General features: G+C 50.0%; 1 protein-coding gene across 1 annotated transcript in view; it reads left to right on the forward strand.

Moving 5' to 3' along the window:
* The window catches only part of LOC127575729 (unconventional myosin-VIIa-like), a 67,748-nt gene that overhangs the window by 25,815 nt on the left and 18,211 nt on the right, over nucleotides 1-23,722 (forward strand). The window contains exons 11-18 of the mRNA XM_052025726.1: nucleotides 4,741-4,931; nucleotides 10,795-10,919; nucleotides 11,817-11,974; nucleotides 13,653-13,806; nucleotides 15,087-15,242; nucleotides 16,935-17,040; nucleotides 19,676-19,789; nucleotides 22,170-22,257. Coding sequence (XP_051881686.1) covers nucleotides 4,741-4,931; nucleotides 10,795-10,919; nucleotides 11,817-11,974; nucleotides 13,653-13,806; nucleotides 15,087-15,242; nucleotides 16,935-17,040; nucleotides 19,676-19,789; nucleotides 22,170-22,257 — 1,092 coding nt within the window. The remainder of the gene's footprint in view (nucleotides 1-4,740; nucleotides 4,932-10,794; nucleotides 10,920-11,816; nucleotides 11,975-13,652; nucleotides 13,807-15,086; nucleotides 15,243-16,934; nucleotides 17,041-19,675; nucleotides 19,790-22,169; nucleotides 22,258-23,722) is intronic.

The raw sequence follows: 23,722 nt of genomic DNA on the forward strand, positions 1-23,722 counted from the left end.
GAGGGAAGTGCAGGAGATGTTGTCTACGTGGACTTATGAAGGCCTTTGACAAGGTAGTGCATGGTAGGCTGGTCCGGGAGGTTACGTTGGATCCCGGACAAGCTAAATTATTGCCAAATTGGTTTATTGTCACAGGTACCGAGGTACAGTGGAAAACCTTGTCTTGCATACCATTCACACAGATCAATTCATTACACAGTGCATTGAGGTAGTACAGGGTAAAAACAATAACAATGTAGAATAAAGTGTTACAGAGAAGGTGCAGTGCAGCAAACAATAAGGTGCAAGGGCCATAATGAGGTAGATTGTGAGGTCAAGAATCCATCTTATCGTACTAGGGGACCATTCAATAGTCTTATAACAGTGGGATAGAAGCTGTCCTTGAGCCTGGTGGTACGTGCTTTCAGGCTTTTGTATCTTCTACCCAATGGGAGGGGGTAGAAGAGAGAATATCTGGGGTGGGTGGGGTCTTTGATCGTGTTGGCTGCTTTTCCGAGGCAGCGAGAAGCGTAGACAGAGTCCATGGAGGGGAGGCTGGTTTCTGTGATGTGCTGAGCTGTGTCCACAACTCTCTGCAGTTTCTTATAGTTACGGGCAGAGCAGTTGCTATCCCAAACCATGATGCAGCCAATTGGATACAAAACTGACTTGACAGTAGGGGACAGGATTGTGACTGAGAGTTGATTTTTAGACTGGAAGTCCGCGAGCAGCAGTGTGCCACGGGTCAGTGCTGGGTCTGCTGCTCATCATTTATATTAATGGTTTGGATGAGAATGTAGGTGGCAGGGTTAAGTTTGCGGGTGACACTAAAATGGATGGTACAGTGGATACTGAAATGGATTACAACGGAACCTGGGCCAAGGATTGGCAGATGGAGTTTTATTATGATAAATGTGAGGTGTTGCATTTTGGTAAGACAACCCAGGGTAAGACTTGCATCGTAGGTCCCTGAGGAATGTTGTAGAATAGAGACCTAGGGGTACAGATGCATAGGTACCTGAAAGTGGCCACAGGTAGACAGGGCGGTGAAGAAGACGTTTGGATACTTGCCTTTGTTGGTCAGAATATCGAGTGTCGGAGTTTGGACTTGTTGCAACTGTACAATGCGATGGTAACGCAGATTCTGCAGAAGTTGGAATCTGGAGCAACACGCACAAAATGCTGGAGGAACTCAGGTCAGGCAGCATCTGTGGAGGGAAATAAACAGTTTGACGTTTTGGGTCAGGACTGGAAAGGAAGAGGGCAGAAGCCAGAATAAATTGGTACAGCCACATTTGGAGTGCTGGTCGCCCTGCTGTAGGAAGGATGTTGTTAAACTGCAAAGGGTGTATAAAAGATTTGAGGATGTTACTGGGACCGGAGGGCTTGTGCTATAAGGATAGGCAAGTCTTTTTTCCCTGGAGATTGAGGGATAACGTAACGATTTATAAAATCATGAAGGGCATAGATAAGGTGAATAGCCATAGTCTTTTCCCCAGGGTAGAAACGTCCAAAACCAGAGGCCATAGGTTTAAGGTGAGGGGGGGGAAGATTTAAAATGGATCCAAGGGACATCTTTTTCACAAAGAGGATGGTGGGTACATGGAACAAGCTGCCAGAGGAAGTGATAGAGGTGGGTAAGATAAGATATCTTTATTAGTCACATGTACATCGAAACACACAGTGAAATGCATCTTTTGCGTAGTGTGTTCTGAGGGCAGCCCGCAAGTGTCGCCACGCTTCCGGCGCCCACATAGCATGCCCGCAACTTCCTAACCTGTACGTCTTTGGAATGTGGGAGGAAACCAGAGCACCTGGAGGAAACCCATGCAGACACAGGGAGAACGTACAAACTCCTTACAGACAGTGGCCGAAGTTGAACCCGGGTCATTGGCGCTGTAATAGTGTTATGTTAACCGCTTATAGGAAATGTTTAGAGGGATATGGGCCAATTGCAGACAAATGGGATTAGCTTGGTCAGTACAGGTGAGTTGGGCTGAAGAGCCTGTTTCTGTGCTGTATGACGTGCTGACTCTCTGTGATAAGGGTTTCTATCTCCATCACCGTTTTAGAGAGTGAGCTCCAGACCTCTGGTCTCTTGGTGAGAGTATTTTTGTTCATCTCCCCTCTGATCTCGCTGACAAGTTTATTTTTATTTTACCCTGCTCGTAAGAGAAATAAGTCCTTCCAATTTACTCAAACTTCCTCAAATTTATACACCTCAATTAAGTCTTGCCCCAGCCTCTTCTATTCCAAAGATAACCCCAGATTGAATCAATTTCCCTCCCTAGTCACAATTTTCCTGTCTGAGTAACAACATAAATCTGCTCTGAATCCTCTCCGATGCACTTACATCTTTTCTGTAATGTTGTGACCAAAACCTTACACTGTACTCAAGTTCATATTGTATACTGTCCATGTACAGCTTCACTGCTCTGGTATCCCAAGAAAAATCGAATTTAAGAAGTACTGCAGATCCTGGAAAAATGGAATAAAAACAGAAAATGTTGGAACTGCATTTTGGAGGAACAGAGAGATCTTGGGATCCATGTCCATAGATCCCTCAAGGTTGCCACACAGGTTGATAGAGTCAAGAAGGCATATGGTGTGTTGGCCTTCATTAGTTGGGGTATTGAGTGCAAGGTGATGTCGCAGCTCTATAGAACTCTGGTTAGACCACACTTGGAGTATTGTGTTCAGTTCTGGTCGCCTCATTATAGGAAGGACGTGGAAGCTTTTGAGAGGGTGCAGAGGAGATTTACCAGGATGTTGGCTGGATTGGAGAGCATGTCTTATGAGGATAGGTTGAGTGAGCTCGGGCTTTTCTCTTTGGAGAGGAGGATGAGAGGTGACTTGATAGAGGTGTACAAGATGATGAGGCATAGATCAAGTGGGTGGTCAGAGACCTTTTTCCCAGGGTGACAATGGCTAACACGAGAGGACATAATTTTAAGGTGATTGGAGGAAGATATAAGGGGGATGTCAGGGGTAAGCTTGTTACACAGTGGTGGGTGCGTGGAACGCGCTGCTGGCAGAGGTTATGGGGGCAGACACATTAGGGACATTTAAGAGACTCTTAGATAGATACATCAATGAATGAATGATCGAGAAATGGGAAGGAAGGTTTAACCTTTGGGAGGGAAGGGTTAGATAGATCTTAGAGCAGGATAAAATGTCAGCACAACATCGTGGGCTGAAGGACCTGTACTGTGCTTTAGTGTTCTATGTTCTTAGAACTTGAGGAAAGATATCCAATCTGGGGTGGTTTGGCTTTGGAATGAACGAGGCTGAGGCGGTATTGAACTGAAGTCTGTAACATTTCCTATCAGAGATCCTTTGTCCCTGACTTTAAGCACTGGCTGGCAAGAAGATTTATGAGAATGTTGCCAGGACTTGAAGGACTAGGTTATAGGGAGAGGTTGGACAGGCTGGGACTTTATTCCTTAGAGTGTAGGAGACTGAGGGGTGAACTTAGAGGTGTATAAAATCATGAGGTACACAGATAGGTTGAATGCACTCAGTCTTTTTCCCAGAGCTGGGGAATCAAGAACTAGAGGTCATAGGATTGTGAGAGGGGGAAAAATTTAAATGGGACCCGAGGGACAACTTCTTCACAGAGAAGGCAGTGGGTATACAGAATGAGCTGCCAGATTGAGGCAGGTATAATTACAACACTTAAAAGACATTTGGATAGAAAAGGTTTGGAGGGGTATGGGTCAAACACAAATGGATGCAACCAGCTTGGGTGAGCACTTTGGTCACTATGGACAAGATGGGCCGAAGGGCCTGTTTCCATGCTGTATTGTTCTATGATTACCCTGGATATTCTCTCCATAGATGCTGCCTGACATGCTGAGAGTTTCCAGGATTTTGTTTTTATTTCTGGAACTCCAAGCTTCCGCTGATGAAGGAAGGCATCCTATCTGTTTAAGGATGTGTGGACATGGTCCCTAATGTACCTTTGTTTCTCCATAGCAATCCATATCCTTCTGAAGGTTAACTTGCAGGTCGAGTCAGTAGTAAGGAAGGCAAATGCAATGTTAACATTCATTTAGAGAGAGCTAGAATAGAAAAGCAAGGATGTAATGCTGAGGCTTGAGAAGGCGTTGCCCAGACCACATTTGGAGTATCTTGAGCAGTTTTGGGCCCCATATCTAAGGAAGGATGTGCTGGTGTTGGAGAGGGTCTGGAGCAGGTTCACAAGAATGATCCCAGGAATGACAGGATTGACGTACGAGGAGCATTTAATGGCTCTGGGCCTGTACTCAATGGAGCTTAGAAGGATGAGGGGGGATCTCATTGAAACCTACACGGATACTGAAAGGCCTGGATAGAGTGGATGCGGGGAGCATGTTTCCAGTAGTGGGAGAGTCTAGGACCAGAGGGCACAGCCTCAGAATAGCAGGACGTCCCTTTAGAACTGAGATGAGGAGGAATTTCTTTAGCCAGAGGGTGGTGAATCTGTGGAATTCATTGCCACAGATGGCTCTGGAGGCCAAGTCATTTAAAGTGGAGGTTGATAGGTTCTTGATTAGTAAGGTGTCAAAGGTTATGGGGAGAAGGCAGGAGAATGGGGTTAAGAGGGAAAAATAAATCAGCCATGATCGAATGGCAGAGCAGACTCTGGGCTGAATGACCTAATTCTGCTCCAACATCTTGTGCTACTTGTGCGTTCCTTTGCCTTGTTGGGGTAAGGCTTCAGGACCCCCCTCCCCACCCCCCCAATTGAGTGAGTCACTGGCGTCTCTGTTCTCCACACAGTTGGCGATGACCTGACCTTCCTCAGCTTCTTGAAGGGGGACCTAATCATCCTGGACCATGACACGGGCGAGCAAGTGATGAACTGTGGCTGGGCTCACGGCATCAACGAGAGGACCAAGCAAAAGGGAGACTTCCCGACTGAATGCGTCTACGTGTTGCCCACGGTTACCAAACCAGCAGCTGAGATTGTGGTGAGTTTATTGGGTGTATTAAACAATGGGATCAGTAATGTCCTTCAGAGAAGGAATTCTGCCGTCCTTGCCCTGCCTGGGCTTGTGTGACTCCAGGCTGTCCTGTGTGGTTGGTTCCTAACTGCCCTCTGAAATGGTCTCTTGTGCCTGGAAGCAATAGGGAAGGGGGCAATAGAACTATGGTCTTGTCAGGATCCCCCTCCTCATGATAATGGATAGGAAGGAAATTGTGACAAAAAGTGAATGAATAAGGCAGGCCCGGTAGTGTAGCGGTTAGTGTAACACTATTACAGCGCCAGCAACCTGGGTTCAATTCCGGCCGCTGTCTGTAAGGAGTTTGTACGTTCTCCCCGTGTCTGCGTGGGTTTCCTCCGGGTGTTCCGGTTTCTTCCCACATTCCAAAGATATACGGGTTAGGAAGTTGTGGGCATGCTATGTTGGCACCGGAAGTGTGGCGACACTTGCGGGCTGCCCCCAGAACACTATTGCAAAGATGCACTTCATTGTGTGCTTAGATATACGTGTGACTAATAAAGACATCTTAATCTTAACTTGCATTTGTATCCAGTGTCTTAGTCCTACAGCATGGAAACAGGCCCTTCGGCCCAACTAGTCCATGCTGACCAAGATGTCCATTGAGCTAGTCCCATTTGGCCCATGGCCCTCTAAACCTTTCCTATCCATGTAGCTGTCCAATTACCTTAAATGTTGTTATTGTTCCTGCCTCAACCACTTCCTCTGGCAGCTCATTCTACATACGCACCACCCTCTGCATGAAAAAGTTGCCCCTCGGGTCCCTATTAAATCTCTCCCCTCTAACCTTAAACCTATGCCCTCTAGTTCTTGATTCCCCAACCCTGGGGAAAAAGAGTGTGTGCATTCACCCTTTCTATGCCCCTCGTGATTTTACACACCTCCATAAGGTTACCCCTCAGTAACCTGCACTCCAAGGAATAAAGTCTCAACCCTATAACTCAGTCCCTCCAGTCCCAGCAACATCCTCGTAAATCTCCTCTGCACTCTTCCACCTTTTAATGGCATCTTTCCTATAGCAGGGTGACCAATATTCTAAATTTGGCCTCCTCAACACCTTGTAGAACATCTGCACCACCAACATCTGCCTTGGCCTGCACCAGAGGGCTTTGAGTTAGCTGACCGTCTTCTGACTGTTGCTAACCGACTTTCACACAGCAAGATCCCACAAACAGCAGATCAAATGAGCAAAAATGCTGACACCATTAAATACAGCAGCCTGTTTGCAAAGTCCCAGGCAACAAATGGATTGAGTAGCACTAAAGGGTAGGATAAAAGAAATTAATGGGATTAGTGTAAAGGGTTGTTGATGGTCAGCATGGACTCAGTGGGCTGAAGGGCCTGTTTCTGTGCAGTATCTCTCTGACTCCAAATCCTCCCTCGATCATCTTTCTTTCAGAAATGAGGGTGCAGGTTCAAGGTGAGAGGAAGGAGTTTTAAAGGGGATTTGAGGGATGTGTTTTTATACACAGTATGGTTGATATCTGGAACGCACTGCCAGAGAATTTGGTGGGATCAGGTACAGTTACTATGAGGTAGGGTTAGGAGTGTGCAGGTTGGTTCAAGAACCTGATGGTTGTAGGAAAGTAGCTGCACCTGAACCTAGTGGTGTGGGACTTCAGGCTTCTGTACCTCCTGCCCGATGGTAGCAGTGAGAAGAGGGCACGGCCCGGATGGTGGGGATCCTTGATTTTAAATTAAATATTTTGTTTTAATTTTAAATTTTATTTACAGCGTGGTAACAGGCCCTTCCGGCCCAATGAGTCCGCGCTGCCCATTTTAAACCCAAATTAACCTACCTGTATGTCTTTGCAATGTGGGAGGAAACCGGAGCACCCGGAGGAAACCCACACAAACACGGGAGAACGTACAAACTCCTCACAGACAGCTGCAGGAATCGAACCCTGATCGCTGGCGCTGTAATAGCGTCACGCTAACTGCTACGCTCCCATGCTGCCTTTAAACAGGCACTTAAATAGTCGTGGCATAGAAGGAATGGTCCTAATGCAGGCAAATGGGATTCGTATAGATGGGCAAAAAGGTTGTACAATGGCCTGGTACGGCAATTCCAACGCACAGGAAGGCAAGAGGCTACCGAGAGTAGCAGACACAGCCCGCTCCATCATGGGCACAGCCCTCCCCACCACTAACAACATCTAAGGAGCTGCTGCCTCAAGAAGGTGGCATCTATCATCAAGGATCCCCACCATTTGGGCTGTGCCCTCTTCTCACTGCTACCATCGGACAGGAGGTAGAGAAGCCTGACGTCCCAAACCACCAGGTTCAGGAACAGCTACTTTTCTACAACCATCAGGTTCTTGAACCGACCTGCACAACCCCAACCCTACTCAGCAACGGAGCACTACGGACCACCTCTCGCACTGCCGTGGACACTGCTTTGTCTTTGTGCAAAGACATTAGTGCAAAAACTAATGTCTGCCCCCTTCCCTTCCCTTCCCTCTTCCCCCCTTCCCTCCCCTCTCTCCCCCCCTTCCCTCCCCTCTCTCCCCCCCTTCCCTCCCCTCTCTCCCCCCTCCCTTCCCTCTCTCCCCCCTTCCCTTCCCTCTCTCCCCCCTTCCCTTCCCTCTCTCCCCCCTTCCCTTCCCTCTCTCCCCCCTTCCCTTCCCTCTTCCCCCCTTCCCTTCCCCCTCTTCCCCCCCTTCCCTTCCCTCTCCCCCCCCTTCCCTCCCCCCTCCCCTCCTTCCCTTGCCGCTCTCCCCCCTTCCCTTCTCACTCCCCCCCTTCCCTTACCTCCCCCCCCTTCCCATCCCTCTCTCCCCCCCTTCCCATCCCTCTCTCCCCCCCTTCCCATCCCTCTCTCCCCCCCTTCCCATCCCTCTCTCCCCCCCTTCCCATCCCTCTCTCCCCCCTTCCCATCCCTCTCTCCCCCCTTCCCTTCCCTCTCTCCCCCCTTCCCTTCCCTCTTCCCCCCTTCCCTTCCCCCTCTTCCCCCCCTTCCCTTCCCTCTCTCCCCCCTTCCCTTCCCCCTCTTCCCCCCCTTCCCTTCCCTCTCCCCCCTTCCCTTCCCTCTCCCCCCTTCCCTTCCCTCTCCCCTCCTTCCCTTCCCTCTCCCCTCCTTCCCTTCCCTCTCTCCCCCCTTCCCTTCCCTCTCTCCCCCCCTTCCCATCCCTCTCTCCCCCCCTTCCCATCCCTCTCTCCCCCTTCCCATCCCTCTCTCCCCCCTTCCCATCCCTCTCTCCCCCCTTCCCATCCCTCTCTCCCCCCTTCCCATCCCTCTCTCCCCCTTCCCTTCCCTCTCTCCCCCCTTCCCTTCCCTCTCCCCCCCTTCCCTTCCCTCTCTCACCCCCTTCCCTTCCCCCTCTCTCCCCCCTGCCCTTCCCTCTCTCCCCCCTTCCCTTCACTCTCTCCCCCACTTCACTTCTCTCTCCCCCTTCCCTCTCTCCCCCCTTCCCTTCCCTCTCTCCCCCCTTCCCTTCCCTCTCTCCCCCCTTCCCTTCCCTCTCTCCCCCTTCCCTTCCCTCTCCCCCCCCTTCCCTTCCCTCTCTCCCCCCTTCCCTTCCCCCTCTCTCCCCTTCCCTCTCTCCCCCCTCCCTTCCCCCTCTCTCCCCCCTTCCCTTCCCTCTCTCCCCCCCTTCCCTTCCCTCTCGCCCCTTCCCTTCCCTCTCCCCCCTTCCCTTCCCTCTCCCCTCTTCCCTTCCCTCTCCCCCCCCCCCCCTCTCTCCCCCCTGCCCTTCCCTCTCGCCCCCCCTTCCCTTCCCTCTCTCCCCCTTCCCTTCCCTCTCTCCCCCCTTCCCTTCCCTCTCTCCCCCCCTTCCCTTCCCTTCCCCCTTCCCTTCCCTCTCCCCCTTCCCTTCCCTCTCCCCCCTTCCCTTCCCTCTCTCCCCCCCTTCCCTTCCCCCTTCCCTTCCCTCTCTCCCCCCTTCCCTTCACTCTCTCCCCCCTTCCCTTCACTCTCTCCCCCCTTCCCTTCACTCTCTCCCCCTTCCCTTCCCTCTCTCCCCCCTTCCCTTCCCTCTCTCCCCCCTTCCCTTCCCTCTCTCCCCCCTTCCCTTCCCTCTCTCCCCCCTTCCCTTCCCTCTCACTCCCCTCCCCTTCCCTCTCTCCCCCCTTCACGTGCCCAACGCCCCCCTGCCCGTCCCTATCTCCCCCCTTCCCTTCCCTCTCTCCCCCCTTCCCTTCCCTCTCCCCCCTTCCCTTCCCCCTCTCTCCCCCTTCCCTTCCCTCTCTCCCCCTTCCCTTCCCTCTCTCCGCCTTCCCGTCCCTCTCGCCCCCTTCCCTTCCCTCTCTCCCCCTTCCCTTCCCTCTCTCCCCCTTCCCTTCCCTCTCTCCCCCCTTCCCTTCCCTCTCCCCCCGTTCCCTTCCCTCTCCCCCCTTCCCTTCCCTCTCTCCCCCCCTCCCTTCCCCCTCTCTCCCACCCCCTCCCTTCCCCTCTCTCCCCCCCTCCCTTCCCCTCTCTCCCCCCCTTCCCTTCCCTCTCCCCCCTTCCCTTCCCTCTCCCCCCTTCCCTTCCCTCTCCCCCCCTTCCCTTCCCTCTCTCCCCCCTTCCCTTCCCTCTCTCCCCCCTTCCCTTCCCCCTCTCCCCCCTTCCCTTCCCTCTCTCCCCCTTGCCTTCCCTCTCTCCCCCCTTCCCTTCCCTCTCTCCCCCCTTCCCTTCCCTCTCTCCCCCCTTCCCTTCCCTCTCCCCCCTTCCCTTCCCTCTCTCCCCCCTTCCCTTCCCTCTCTCCCCCCTTCCCTTCCCTCTCTCCCCCCTTCCCTTCCCTCTCTCCCCCCTTCCCTTCCCTCTCTCCCCCCTTCCCTTCCCTCTCCCCCCCTTCCCTTCCCTCTCTCCCCCCTTCCCTTCCCTCTCTCCCCCCCTTCCCTTCCCCCTTCCCTTCCCTCTCTCCCCCCCTTCCCTTCCCTCTCTCCCCCCTTCCCTTCCCTCTCTCCCCCCTTCCCTTCCCCCTTCCCTTCCCTCTCTCCCCCCCTTCCCTTCCCTCTCTCCCCCCTTCCCTTCCCTCTCTCCCCCCTTCCCTTCCCTCTCCCCCCCCTTCCCTTCCCCCTCTCTCCCCCCTTCCCCTCCCTCTCGCCCCCCTTCCCTTCCCCCTCTCCCCCATTCCCTTCCCACTCTCCCCCCCTCCCCTACCTCACGCCCCCCCTTCCCTTCCCTTCCCTCTCCCCCCTCCCTTCCCCCTCTCTCCCCCCCTCCCTTCCCCCTCTCTCCCCCCTCCCTTCCCCCTCTCTCCCCCCTCCCTTCCCCCTCTCTCCCCCCCCTCCCTTCCCCCTCTCTCCCCCCCTTCCCTTCCCCCTCTCTCCCCCCTTCCCTTCCCTCTCTCCCTTCCCTTCCCTCTCTCCCCCCTTCCCTTCCCTCTCTCCCCCCTTCCCTTCCCTCTCTCCCCCCCTTCCCTTCCCTCTCTCCCCCCCTTCCCTTCCCTCTCTCCCCCCCTTCCCTGCCCTCTCTCTCCCCCCTTCCCTTCCCCCTCTCTCCCCCCTTCCCATCCCCCTCTCTCCGCCCCCCCCTTCCCTTCCCTCTCTCCCCCCTTTCCCTTCCGCCTCTCGCCCTTCCCTTCCCCCTATCCCCTTTCCCTTCCCTCACTACCCCCCTTCCCTTCCCTCTCTCCCCCCTTCCCTTCCCTCTCTCTCCCCCCTTCCCTTCCCCCTCCTCCCCCTCCAATTGATGTTCTGTGTGTTGTCTGTACCTACGTGCCTGCCAAGCTTCTGCAGCAAGTTTCTCATTGTACCTGTACCTCACTGTACTTGTGCATACGACAATAAACTTGAGAATTTGTAAGGTCGACATGGAGGGCCTGTTTCTGTGCTGTATGACTCTGACCGTGACGTCTCTCTGAGGACGATCCCCGCCAATAAATGTTCTTCCTGCCTTGCCTTTCAGTGCCTGGTTACCATGACGCCAGGTCAGAGACAAGAAGCCATCAAGACATCCCAACTGTCTATAGGAGAGCTGGAGGAGAAGGTTAAGCTCTATACACTGGAGGAGTTCTCGTACGACTACTTCAGGTGGGTAACCTCGCCCTCCAATAGGGGCACAGAGGGCGAGCAGGCTCTGAGGGAGGATGGGATGTAAATAGAACAGCACAGGAACAAGCCATTCAGCCCACAATGTTATGCCGAACTAATTAAACGCCGAACTAAGCTCTTCTGCTTACACAATATCCATATGCCTCCATTCTCTGCACAGTCATGCACCGATCTAAGAGCCTCTTAAATGCCTCTATCGTATCTGCCTCCACCACCACCCCTGGCAGCACATCCCAGGCACCCACTGCTGTCTGCATCACAAAAAATTGCCCCGCACATCTCCTTTGAATTTACCCCCTCTTGCCTTAAATGCATATCCTCTGGTATTAGACATTTTAACCCTGGGGAGAAAAGTACTGGCTGTCTACTCTATGCCTCTCGTAATGTTCGTAGGGTCTACTCTATCTATGCCTCTCGTAAGGTCTCCCCTCAGCCTCCAATGCTCCAGAGAAAACAACCCAAATTTGTCCAACCTCTCTTCATAGCACATGCCCTCCAATCCAGGCAGCATCCTGGTAAACCTCTTCTGCACCCGCTCCAAAGCCTCCACATCCTACCTATAATGGGGCGCAAAGAATTAAATGCAATACTCCAGATGCAGCCTAACCAGAGTTTTATAAAAATTCCTGACTCTTGAACTCAATGCCTCGACGAGCATGCTATACACCGTCTTTACCACTCCATCAACTTGTACAGCTACTTTCGGGGAGAAAAACTTATTCTGAGTTCCTCCAGCATTGTGTTGCTCCATTTCCAGTATGTGTAGTTTTGTTTCTCCAGAAAAATGTACTTGTTGTCATTCCATGCCACCGCCCAAATTATTTTTTAAAATGTGTTTCTGAGAACTTTGCAAAATGTTTCTCTCTCGATCTCTAGACCTCCTCCGAAACACACCTTGAGCCGGGTGATGATCACAAAGAATCGCGGGAAGGATAAACTATGGTCTTGTACCCGGGAGCCAATTAAACAGCCGCTGCTGAAGAAGTTGCAGGGGAATGAGGAGCTGTCGCAGGAGTCCTGCCTCTGCTTTGTAGATATCCTTTCATGTTTCTTAGGGAATGGGGCTTCAGAGACGGAAAACTGGTCTACCAAAGGAATGCAAGGAATCCTGGGGTTAGCATCAACTGAGCACCCTGGTTTGTGGAAGATCCAAAGTTCAAGTATATTGTCATAGGCGTACAGTCCAGGGTATAAAGACCATGAGAATTACGTTACAAATATGACTAACAAATTATACATGGAACAGAACATTACAGCACAGTACAAGCCCTTTGGCCCACAATGCTGTGCTGATATTTTATCCTGCTCTAAGATCTATCTTACCCTTCCCTCCCACATGGCCCTCCATTACTGTATCATTCGTGTGTCTATCTAAGAGTCCTTTAAATGTCCCTAATGTATCTGCCCCCACAACCTCTGCTGGCAGTGTGTTCCACGCACCCACCACTCTCTGTGTAATAAAAAAAAACTTGCCTCTGACATCCCCCTTATACCTTCCTCCAATCACCTTAAAATTATGTCCCCTCATGTTAGCCATTGTTGCCCTGGGAAAAAGTCTCTGATTGTCCACTCGATCTATGCCTCTTATCATCTTGTACACCTCTGTCAAGTCACTTCTCATCATCCTCCTCTCCAAAGAGAAAAGCCCGAGCTCTCTCAACCTATCCTCATAAGACATGCTCTCCAATCCAGGCAGCATCCTGGTAAATCTGCTCTGCGCCCTCTGTAAAGCTTCTACATCCTTCCTATAATGAGGCGACCAGAAAACAATACTCCAAGTGTGGTCTGACTTGCACAACAAAAATACATAACATTGATATAAGTTGAGAGAGAGAAAAAGGAATATAGTCCGAAATAGTGTTAAGGTTAATGGCACTACCACTACCTAAGTGTCAGTGACACAATTTCAGTCCTGACCTCCGGTGCTGTCTGCGTGGAGTTTGTACGTTCTCCCTGTGACCATGAGGGTTTCCACCGGGTGCTCCGGTTTCCTCCCACATCCCAAAGACACATGGGTTGATAAGTTAATTGGCCGCTGTAGATTGTCCCCAGTGTGAGGTGAGGTGTAGAATCTGCGGGGTGTTAATGAGAATGTGGGGTGAAGATAAAAATGTGATTAGTTTAAACGGGTGGTTAATGGTCAGCACAGACTTGGTGGGCTGAAGGGTCTTTTTCTGTGTTGTATCTCTCTACAACTCTAATGCAACACCCCATTCATTTTGACCGAGGGCAGGCACAGTAGTGTAGCAGTTAGCGTAACGCTATTACAGCACCAGCGACCCAGGTTCAATTCCAGCGCTGCCTGTAAGGAGTTTGTACGTTCTCCCTGTGTCTGCGTGGGTTTCCTCCGGGTGCTCCGGTTTCCTCCCACATTCCAAAGGCATACAGGTTAGGAAGTTGTGGCCATGCTATGTTAGTGCCGCAAGCGAATTGAACTCGGGTCGCTGGCACTGTAATAGCGTTACACTAACCACTACACTTGCAGGCTGCCCCCAGAACACTCCATGCAAAAGATTCATTTCACTGTGTTTTGATGTACATGTGATTAATAAAGATATCTTAAATGGAGTAAATCCAGATTCACACTTCAGACCAGAGTCCCCTGCAAACTGATAGAAAAGCTCATTAGCAGCAAAGTGCTTTTGAGATGTTGCAGAAGGCGCTATTTAATTGCAAAGTCTGTGTGTTGTTGCCTTGACTCCTGGCCAGCACCTGTGATGAAGTATATGGGTGACTACCCCTCCAAACGGATGCGCTCAGTGAACGAACTGACCGACCAGATATTCGAAGGTGCCTTGAAAGGGGAGTTGATGAAGGACGAGATTTATTGTCAGATCCTTAAGCAGCTCACCGACAACCATGTGAAGTAAGACCCAAACCTAACTGGCTGCTCTTTAGGAGAACGATCTGAAGTTGCGGATAGAGTGTACAACACCAATACAGACCATTTGACCTGACTGGTCCATAGAACATAGAACAGCACAGGAACAGGCCCTTCGGCCCACTATGTCTGTGCTGAGCACGATGCCAAATTAAACTAAATCCCTTCTGCCTGCACGTAATCCATATCCATCCATTCCCTGCGTATTTGTGTGTCTGTCTAAAAGCCTCTTAAACAACACTATTGTGTCTGAACATGGAATATAAAACAGTGCAGTACGGGACAGGCACTGTCTTCCACCACTACCACTGGAAGGCAAGGTAGTGTAGCGGTTAGCGTAACGCTATTGCAGTGCCAACGACCCAGGTTCACTTCCGGCTACTGTCTATTAGGAGTTTGTACGTTCTCCCCGTGTCTGCGTGGGTTTCCTCTGGGTGCTCCGGTTTCCTCCCACATTCCAAAGACGTACGGGTTAGGAAGTTGTGGGTATGCTATGTTGGCGCTGGAAGCGTGGCGACACTTGCGGGCTGCCCCCAGAACACTACGCAGAAAGATGCATTTCACTATGTTTCAATGTATAATATGACTAAAAGATATCTTATCTCCAGGCACCCACCATTCTCTGTGTAAAAAGAACCTACCCCACACATCTCCTTTGAACTTCCCCCTCTCACCTTAAATGCATGTCCTCTAGTATTTGGCATTTCTACCCTGGGGAAAAGATTCTGAATGTCTACTCTATCTATGCCTCTCATAATTTTATAAACTTCTATCAGGTCTCCCCTCTGCCTCCGCTCCAGAGAAAACAACCCAAGTTTGTCCAACCTCTCCTTATAGCACATGCCCTCTAATTCAGGCAGCATCCTGGTGAACCTCTTCTGCACCCTCCCCAAACTTCCACATCCTTCCTGTAATGGGGTGAACAGAATCGCTCACAATGCCCCAAATGCATCCGAACCAAAGTTTTATACAGTTCTATAACAGACGACAAACTAATGCTGGAATTATCTGATGTGTACTAAATTTGTTTTTAGTGTTAAGGAAGAGGAAATACCACAAAATCAAGGAAAACACAAAAGGAGGGGAGAAATCGGCTGTGTTCCATGGGTATAGTAATATGCCAATTGAAGAAATAATGGGGCTTAAAATTTACCAAACCTCTAGGATCAAACTTTTACCACCCTAGGTGGTTAAGGGAGTTGGTGTAACTAAATGTCACTGTCCGTGGCATTCATGCCAATGCCTTGGCACTGTTGTCTCACCAGATACAGTGAGGAGAAAGGCTGGGAGTTGCTCTGGTTGTGCACTGGCCTCTTCCCTCCCAGCAACATCCTTCTGCCTCATGTCCAGAGGTTCCTCCAGTCCCGGAAAAGCCACATGCTCGCTCCTGACTGCATGCACAGACTCCAGAAAGCTCTCCGGTAAGTGGAATCTCCAACTCTCTCCTGTGATGGGGGTGGGGGGGGGGGCGCGGGGAGTTGTTTCCTCCTCCTTCTACCCTCCCCACCACCCTTACTTGCACCTCCAAACTTCCCTTCCCCCTCCGCCTCTCCCATCCCATCCCCAAATCTCCTTTCTACTCCTATCTCCGTAGAGCCAAGGGTTTAATAGCAGAATGTTTGGCCCTGTTTGACACTTCAATGTGATTGTGGCTGGTCATTTGTCCCTGTTCCAGATTTCTCCCATCGAATTTCTCTCTTTCATCCATCTAGCCCCAAGAACAATATCCAACTCCTTGAACGTAAAAGTGTACTTCTGCAAGAACATGACAGTTGCAGTCCTAAGAAAATCACATTATAAAAACAGTTGTGTCAGTGGGGGCAAAAAGGTTAAGGGCTATCGTGTTTCAGGTTCACAACAACAAAGTTATTTTTCCTGCAGGGTTTTCAAAAGTAAAGGTGTTTTTAATAGCCTGTATTTTACATTGTTTAGTAGAGAATTCTTGCACAAGTAAATTGGTTTATTACTGTCACATGTACTGAGGTACAGTGAAAAACTTTGTTTTGAATGCCATCCGTACAGATCACTTCATTACAACAGTACAAGGGAAAGTAATAACAGAATGCAGAGTAAAGTGTCACAGCTACAGAGAAAGTGCAGTGCAGGCAGACAATAAGGTGCAAGGTCATAACCAGGTAGATTGTGAGGTCAAGAGTCCATCTTATCGTACTAGGGGACTGTTCAATAGTCTTATAACAGCAGGGTAGAAGCTGTCCTTGAGCCTGGTGGTACGCGCTTTCAGGCTTTTGTATCTTTATGGGAGCTCACATGTAGGGGTGTCCGTAAGTCAGGTGCTGGTAACCCAGGGATGGCCTGTCATGATTCAAAGAGGGGCAGGGTGGTTTTCCCTGGTGTCTTGCCTGTGTTTATCCTGGGGAGAGGGGGGTGATGGAAATGATCTGATTCAAGCAGTGGGGAGTTCAAGTCCCACTGCAGAGACCCGGGCAGGTAACCCAAGACTAATGGCCCTGGTGCAGTACCGAGGGAGTGCTGCTCTGTCAGACATGCCATCTCGTGGATAAGCTGTTAAACCTATCTGGCTCCTTGGGTGGCTGTAAACATAAAAACAAATCAGTGGTACTATATTGAAGAACAGAGCTAGTGTGATGGTCAATATTCATCCCTTAACCAACATCACAAAAAGAACAAGTGATCAGGTCAATATCATGGTACTCATGGGATCTTACCATGCAGAAATGGCTGCTGTTTTTGGTATTGGTATTGGTTTATTATTGTCACTTGTACCGAGGTACAGTGAAAAGCTTGTCTTACAAACCGATCGTACAGGTCAATTCATTACACAGTGCAGTTACATTGAGCTAGTACAGAGTGCATTGATGTAGTACAGGTAAAAACAATAACAGTACAGAGTAAAGTGTCACAGCTACAGAGAAAGTGCAGTGCAATAAGGTGCAAGGTCACAACAAGGTAGATCGTGAGGTCATAGTCCATCTCATTGTATAAGGGAACCATTCAATAGTCTTATCAATAAAACCGTCCAATAGTCTCAACATTGCAACAATTGATTGGCCGTGGAATTTTTTGGGATATCCCATGGTTTTGGAAGGTGCTCTCTAAGCCCAAGTCTTTGTTTTTTCATTGGCCCCCTGCAGCAATGGCTCCCGGAAGTACCCTCCCCACCTTGTGGAAGTCGAGGCGATTCAGCACAAAACCACCCAGATATACCACAAGGTCTACTTCCCCGATGATACGGATGAGGTAGGTGTATCGTCTCTCCATTACAGAAGTGTGCTGGGGAATAACATTAACTGTTGAGGCGTGGTGCTGTGAGGCTGCCCAGATAGACCTTTCGTGGTTCACCACCTGTCCAGGAGACACTTGATGGAGGAGTAAGTGCCTTTATTCAGACAGCACACAGGTGGTCACTCCATATAGAACAAACTAGTAGCTTTGGATGTATCCCTCTCCTGGTCACCTCAATCAACCTGCTTTATTGGCACTGTTTGCTCAACTTGCAGTACTTTCTGCAGACGAGACTTCAGAGACTGCAGATGCTGGAATCTGGAGCAAAATTTAAAATGCTGAAGGAACTCAGTGGGTCAGGCAGCATCAGCAGAGCAAAATAGGTGAAGAGTCTCAACCCAAAAACTCGACTGTCTGTTTCCCTCTACAGATGCTCTCTGACCTGCGGGCTCTCCCAGCAGTTCGTTTCCTGAAGCAAGACTCGAGTGTCTGTTCTCGAGCTGTTTATTTTTTCTGCTTACTTAATGAATGATCTGCTCTATTATCATGGTTTTACCTGCATATGTTTAAGTGTAGTTCTCACCTGAAGGTTACCAATGAATCATTATAAGGTTAATGTTACGTTATAGGGAACAGGAGTGGTGCAGTGGTTGTGTTACCACACTGGTAACCCAGAGGTTTGGACATGTGATCTGTAGACCATCAGCCCATTTCTCTGATCTGAACTGGATCACCAGAGGACAGGATTTTATTCCTCTTGTCCTCCCCACCTTTAAATGAATGAATGCTTTTCCCCTTAACCACTCCTGTGGAAGCAAGTTCCACATAAGGAGTTTGTACGTTCTCCCCGTGTCTGTGTGGGTTTCCTCCGGGTGCTCCAGTTTGCTCCCACATTCCAAAAGACATACAGGTTAGGAAGTTGTGGGCATGCTATGTTGGCGCCGGAAGCCTGGCGACACTTGCGGGCTGCCCCCCAGAACACTCTATGCAAAAGATGCATTTCACTGTGTGTTTCAATGTACATGTGACTAAAGATATCTTATTCTTACAACAGTGTGGGTATGAATTGGATGTTTTTGATGGCTGTCCTCATTTTTTTTGTTTGTTGGTCTTCCCCACTAGTGGGCACACCGTCTCTGTCTACCGGCTGAAACCCTTTCATGGATTTAAAGAGATTTTCGGGTCTCACCACCTTTGCTTTTCTCGGAATGGAGCCCCAGATGGTTGGAGACATGGACTGTTGTTCCGTCTCCAACATCTTTGTAGATCTTCATTGTCTTGTCTTCAAAACTGCAACGTCATTGCTTGAACTCCCTTCCAATTCAGTTTATCCAGGGAATATGTGACCCTTTCCTAATCTGAAGCTCATTTCGGTCTTTCCTCTTCTAGAGGGAAAACAGCCCAAGGACATTCCTCTTTCAGCCACCATATCCAGCACATCATCCTCGGTCACTTCCCCCAGCTACATCTTCCCCTCCCCACCCCTTTCTGCTTTCCGCAGGGACCACTCTCTCGTGACTCCCTGGTCCACTGCCCCTCCCCACCCCCTGGCACTTTCCCCTGCAACCGCAAGAGGTGCAACACTAATTCCTGCACCAGCTCCCTCACCACCGTCCAGGGACCTAAGCAGCTCTTCCAGCTGAGGCAAAGGTTCACGTGCATCTCCTCCAACCTCGACTACTGCATCCAGCGCTCCCAATGCGGCCTCCTGTAGGTCGGTGAGACCAAGTGAAGACCAGGCGATCCATTTGCAGAGCTCCTGTGCTCCGTCTGCAATGACCATCCTGAGCTCCCGGTTGCATGCCAGTTCAACTTCCCTTCCCATTCCATTCCCTTCCCACACCGACCTCTGTCCTCTGCCTTCTCCACTGCCAGGGTGACGCCAAGTGATATGTCACTTGTAGCAATTCATTCACTGAGCTTGAGGGACCAGGGAAATGCCCAACCATCTCCAGTCTGGTTCGCTTCAGGGTGGTCACTAGATGCACCCTTGATAATATGGAGACTTGAGATAATAACATAGAACGGTACAGCACAGAACAGGCCCTTCGGCCCACAATGTTGTGCTGACATAAACTAATCCCTCCTACCTAAAAAAAATGCCCATATCCTTCTATTTTCCTCATTCATGTGCCCATCCAAGCCCCTCTTAAAAGCCCCCAATGAGTTTGCCTCCACCACCCTATCAGGCAACACATTCCAGGCATCCACCGCTCTCTCAGTAAAAAAAACATACCCCTCACGTCTGTTCTGAATCTACCTCTTCTCACCTTAAATGCATGCCCTCTTATCACTCAGTAATGGGGAAAAAGATATTGTTTGTCCACCCTATCTATGCCCTTCATAATTTTACACACTTCCAACAGATCACCCCTCAGCCTCCGCCGCTCCAGAGAAAAGAGCCCAAGTTTGTCTAGCCTCTCCTGATAGCACATGCCCTCTAATCCAGGCAGCATCCTGGTAAACCTCCTCTGCACCCTCTCTAAAGCCTCAACATCCTTCCTATAGGGAGGTGACCAGAATTGCACACAATACTCTAAATGCGGCCTAAGTATTCTTGCTGCTTCGAAGTGCAACTTTTGGTTGAACTGTAAATGTTGCTTTTCCGCTGACCATCGTTGGGTCCTAAGTGTCATCTGTCCTTTCACAGGCCTTTGAAGTGGAATCGAGCACCAAGGCTAAAGATTTCTGCCAGAGCATCTCGACGCGCCTGCTTCTGAAATCTGCTGATGGGTTCAGCTTGTTCGTCAAGATCTCTGACAAGGTAACGAGTTCCTGGGGACTGTAGTGAGGAAGCAACTGTTGGAAAAATGATGCTGAAGATGTTGGCATATGTCATGGACGTCAGAAGAGGAATTGGACCACCACCTGTGTGAAGAGACATTCCCTAACATTTCCTAAACAGCCTGGTTTTATTTTGAGATTGCAGCCCCTCGTCCAAAATGCTTATTCCCGAGGAAACAATTTCCGCAAAAGTCTTGTTTTGTCCTGGTACTGGAATGGAAGTTTGCAATTTGATGGGAATAAGTACTGTCTTCCCCAGGATTCCACTGATCTTCTGCTTAGTATCACCGGTGACTCTCCCTCGGAGGGTACATAAGGAATAGGACGAGGCTAATTGTGGCTTCCCTGCCAATTAACTCATGGCTGATCTGACCTTGGCCTCTGCTTCACTCTTCTGTCTGTTCCCCATAACCATTGACTCCCCGATAGACCAACAATCCATCTCGCCCTTGAAATATTTCAGTGACTCTGCTTCCATAGCTCTCTAGAATTCCAAAGGTTCATCACCCTCCCAAGAGAAGCAACTCCCCCTTGGCCCTGTCTGATATGGGTGACCTCTCCTTCTGAAACTGTTCCTGGGTTTTAAGTGCTCCCACCAAGAGAAACACTCCCTCAGCACCATCCTTTGGGATGGTTCAGGGAGGATGTCATGGGAAATCTCTTGCCAATGGCAGAGCTGGCAATAGAGCATCTGTTTCAGGAATCTAGTGTGAACTTGGTGCAGTTAGGACCATGATGCTGGTGCAGTGTTCTCAATCCCCCTTGTCAGGGTGGAGAGGGGAGTGGGTTGACATTCAACATCCCGACTAACCCCTGGGAATCCCTGTCCCAGGACCATCCCAAGTGGAGGAGGAGCATTTGGGATGGCACTGCGAACCTTGGCCATGGATCAGGCATGCATGGATTTGGGCAGCACCATAGCACAGCTGGTAGAGCCACTGCATCAAAGCTGCAGAGACCCAGGTTCAATCCTGACCTCCGGTGCTGTCTGTGTGGAGTTTGCTCATTCTCCCTGTGACCACGAGGGCTTCCCTTTGGTGCTCTGGTTTCCACCCACATCCCAAAGACCTGTGGGTTGGAAGGTTGATTGACCGCTGTCAGTTGCCCCTATTGTGTAAGTGAGTGGTCGACAGGAGGGGAAGGGAAAGAGTTGATAGGAACGCAAGGGGAATAAAATGGTTTGGGATAGAGTCAGTTTAAAAATGGATGTTTGATGGTTGACGCAGACATGATGGGCCGAGGGTCCCGTTTCCGTGCTGTACCTCTGAGAAACCCAGCATAAATGGCAGATAGAGCGAACCAGCCCTGCAAGCTACCCATCTGCCCATCTTGTCGGGCATCTTCTGCCCCATCCACCATGGAGTCTATGGTTCCTGTAATAACCTCAACTGTTGCATTGGTACCACAGAACCAGAGTGGGAATGAGTTGCCCGTGGTCACGAGGGACTCAACAAGAAGAAAATGTCTCTTGATAGTTTGAACCTAAAATGAGGACATTCCTTCCCCACTGCACCACTAAGGTGACCAAAACAAAGGCCACATCAAGTGTCCCTTCCCTTCTTTTCCACACCCACCTCTACACTTTTCCGCCCACTCTTACAACTATCCCATCACCATGGCAACCCCTCCAGAGCCTGCCCTCTCATTGGTTCACTGATGTTGCTCTCTGCCGTGCTAGGTTGAGCTTTGGGAGCCTGTGGACAGGGAACATAGAAGCATAGAACACTACAGCACAGTACAGGCCCTTCAGCCCACAATGTTGTGCCGACGTTTTATCCTGCTCTAAGATCTATCTAACCCTTCCCTCCCAAATGTTAACCCTTCCTTCCCATTTCTCGATCATTCATTCATTGATGTGTCTATCTAAGAGTCTCTTAAATGTCCCTAATGTATCTGCGCCCATAACCTCTGCCGGCAGTGTGTTCCACGCACCCACCACTCTCTGTGTGTAAAAAAAAAACAACTTGCCTCTGACATCCCCCTATACCTTCCTCCAATCATCTTTAAAATTATGTCCCCTCATGTTAGCCATTTTCACCCTGGGGAAAATGTCTCCGACTGTCCACTCGATCTATGCCTCTTATCATCTTGTACACCTGTCCAGCAAGTCACCTCTCATCCTCCTCTCCAAAGAGAAAAGCCCTAGCTCACTCAACCTATCCTCATAAGACATGCTCTCCAATCCAGGCAACATCATGGTAAATCTCCTCCGCACCCTCTCTAAAGCTTCCACATCCTTTCTGTAATGAGGCGACCAGAACTGAACACAATACTCCAAGTGTGGTCTGACCAGAGTTCTATAGAGCTGCAACATTACCTCATGGTAAGTGACCACTAACTTTGCACTTGTTGCTTGCCAGGTGATCAGTGTGCCAGAAGGGGATTTCTTCTTTGACTTTGTACGTCACCTCACCGACTGGATCAAGAAAGCCCGGCCAGTGAAAGACGGTAAAGAGCAAAATGGATGTCGCTGGTGAACTGGTCTGTCTGTTGTTTGTCTGACGTGTACAGGGCATGCGTTTTCCTTCTGGCCTTGACTCCTATCACTCTGAAACCATAAGGAGTTTTCCACATTGATTTGGGGAGAAGGGATGATGCTGGCCATCCATTTCGGGAAGCATATGATTATCCAACAGATGGAAAATGGGATTTCAGTTATTGCAGCTGAGGGTCTAATCCTGGGGACTACTTGGGGAACTAGATCATATGTGGATAATGCAGCACTGAAACTCTACAATAAAGCTGGGATTTGTACGTGAAGGGGACTTCCCCGGGTTTCCCTTTACACATAACAGCTAATTTGTGCACAGCAAGATCCCAGAAACAGTTTATTGTTGTCACAGGCATACAGACACAGGGTATAAGTGCCATGAAAATTAGCCTTTTGCAGCAGCAGCACAGTACGTTACAAGACGAGGACAAACGTAAGTTAGCACAAATTTAAATTGAGATAAAAGATGTCTTCATTAGTCTCGTGTACATCGAAACACAGTGAAATGAGTCTTTTGCATAGAGTGTTCTGGCGGCAGCCCACAAGTGTCTCCACGCTTGCGGTGCCAACATAGCACGCCCACAACTTCCTAACCCGTATGTTTTTAGAATGTGGGAGGAAACCAGAGCATCCGGAGGAAACCCACGCAGACACGGGGAGAACGTACAAACTCCTTACAGACAGCAGCCAGAATTGAACCAGGGTCGCTGGCGCTGTAATGGCATTACACTAACTGCTACACTACTGTGCCTGCCCTAATTAATATAAATTAAGCATGTGCAAAATAAAGAACGAAATGAACATAAAGACACAAGTGCAAGACAGAGAGAGAAGATAACAGTCCGAGGTAGTGTTGGGGTTTCTCAGATGGGTTCAAGAGCCTGATGGCAGTGGGGAAGAAGCTGTTGTTGAACCTTGAGGTGTGGGTCTTCACGCTCCTGTACCTCCTGCCTAATGGCAGCATCAAGAAGAGGGCATGGCCCGGACGGTGGGGGTCCCTGATGTTGAATGTTTCCTTCGGACAAACCGAACGGTGCCAACAGGCCTGTGCTCGAGCACCAATCAAGGCCTTGGCTTCACAACTTGGGTGGAAGGTTTGGACCCCCAGCACCCCCTTCCTGGAGAATTGTCCCAGAATAGCCCGAGTCTCTGGAGTGACCTCCTGAGTCCAAGACAAGAGCTCAACAGTGAGCCATGATTAACACTCGTGTTGGCTCAATACGAAGTCTGTCTGGGTGTGGAGAGGGAAATGATTGCTAAACCATATGGAATTCCATCTGCACTTCAGGAAACCCTGGGAATGGAGCTGAGCTAATTCTTACACAAACTTCTGTCTCGAGACCCTTCACCTGGACTGGTGCTATTCCCACTCTCCCTTCCCCCATCTGCCCATCACCCCTCCTCACCTGGATCCACCTATCA

This window comes from Pristis pectinata, chromosome 11 (assembly GCF_009764475.1).
Source record: "Pristis pectinata isolate sPriPec2 chromosome 11, sPriPec2.1.pri, whole genome shotgun sequence".
Taxonomy (NCBI): Eukaryota; Metazoa; Chordata; class Chondrichthyes; order Rhinopristiformes; family Pristidae; genus Pristis; species Pristis pectinata.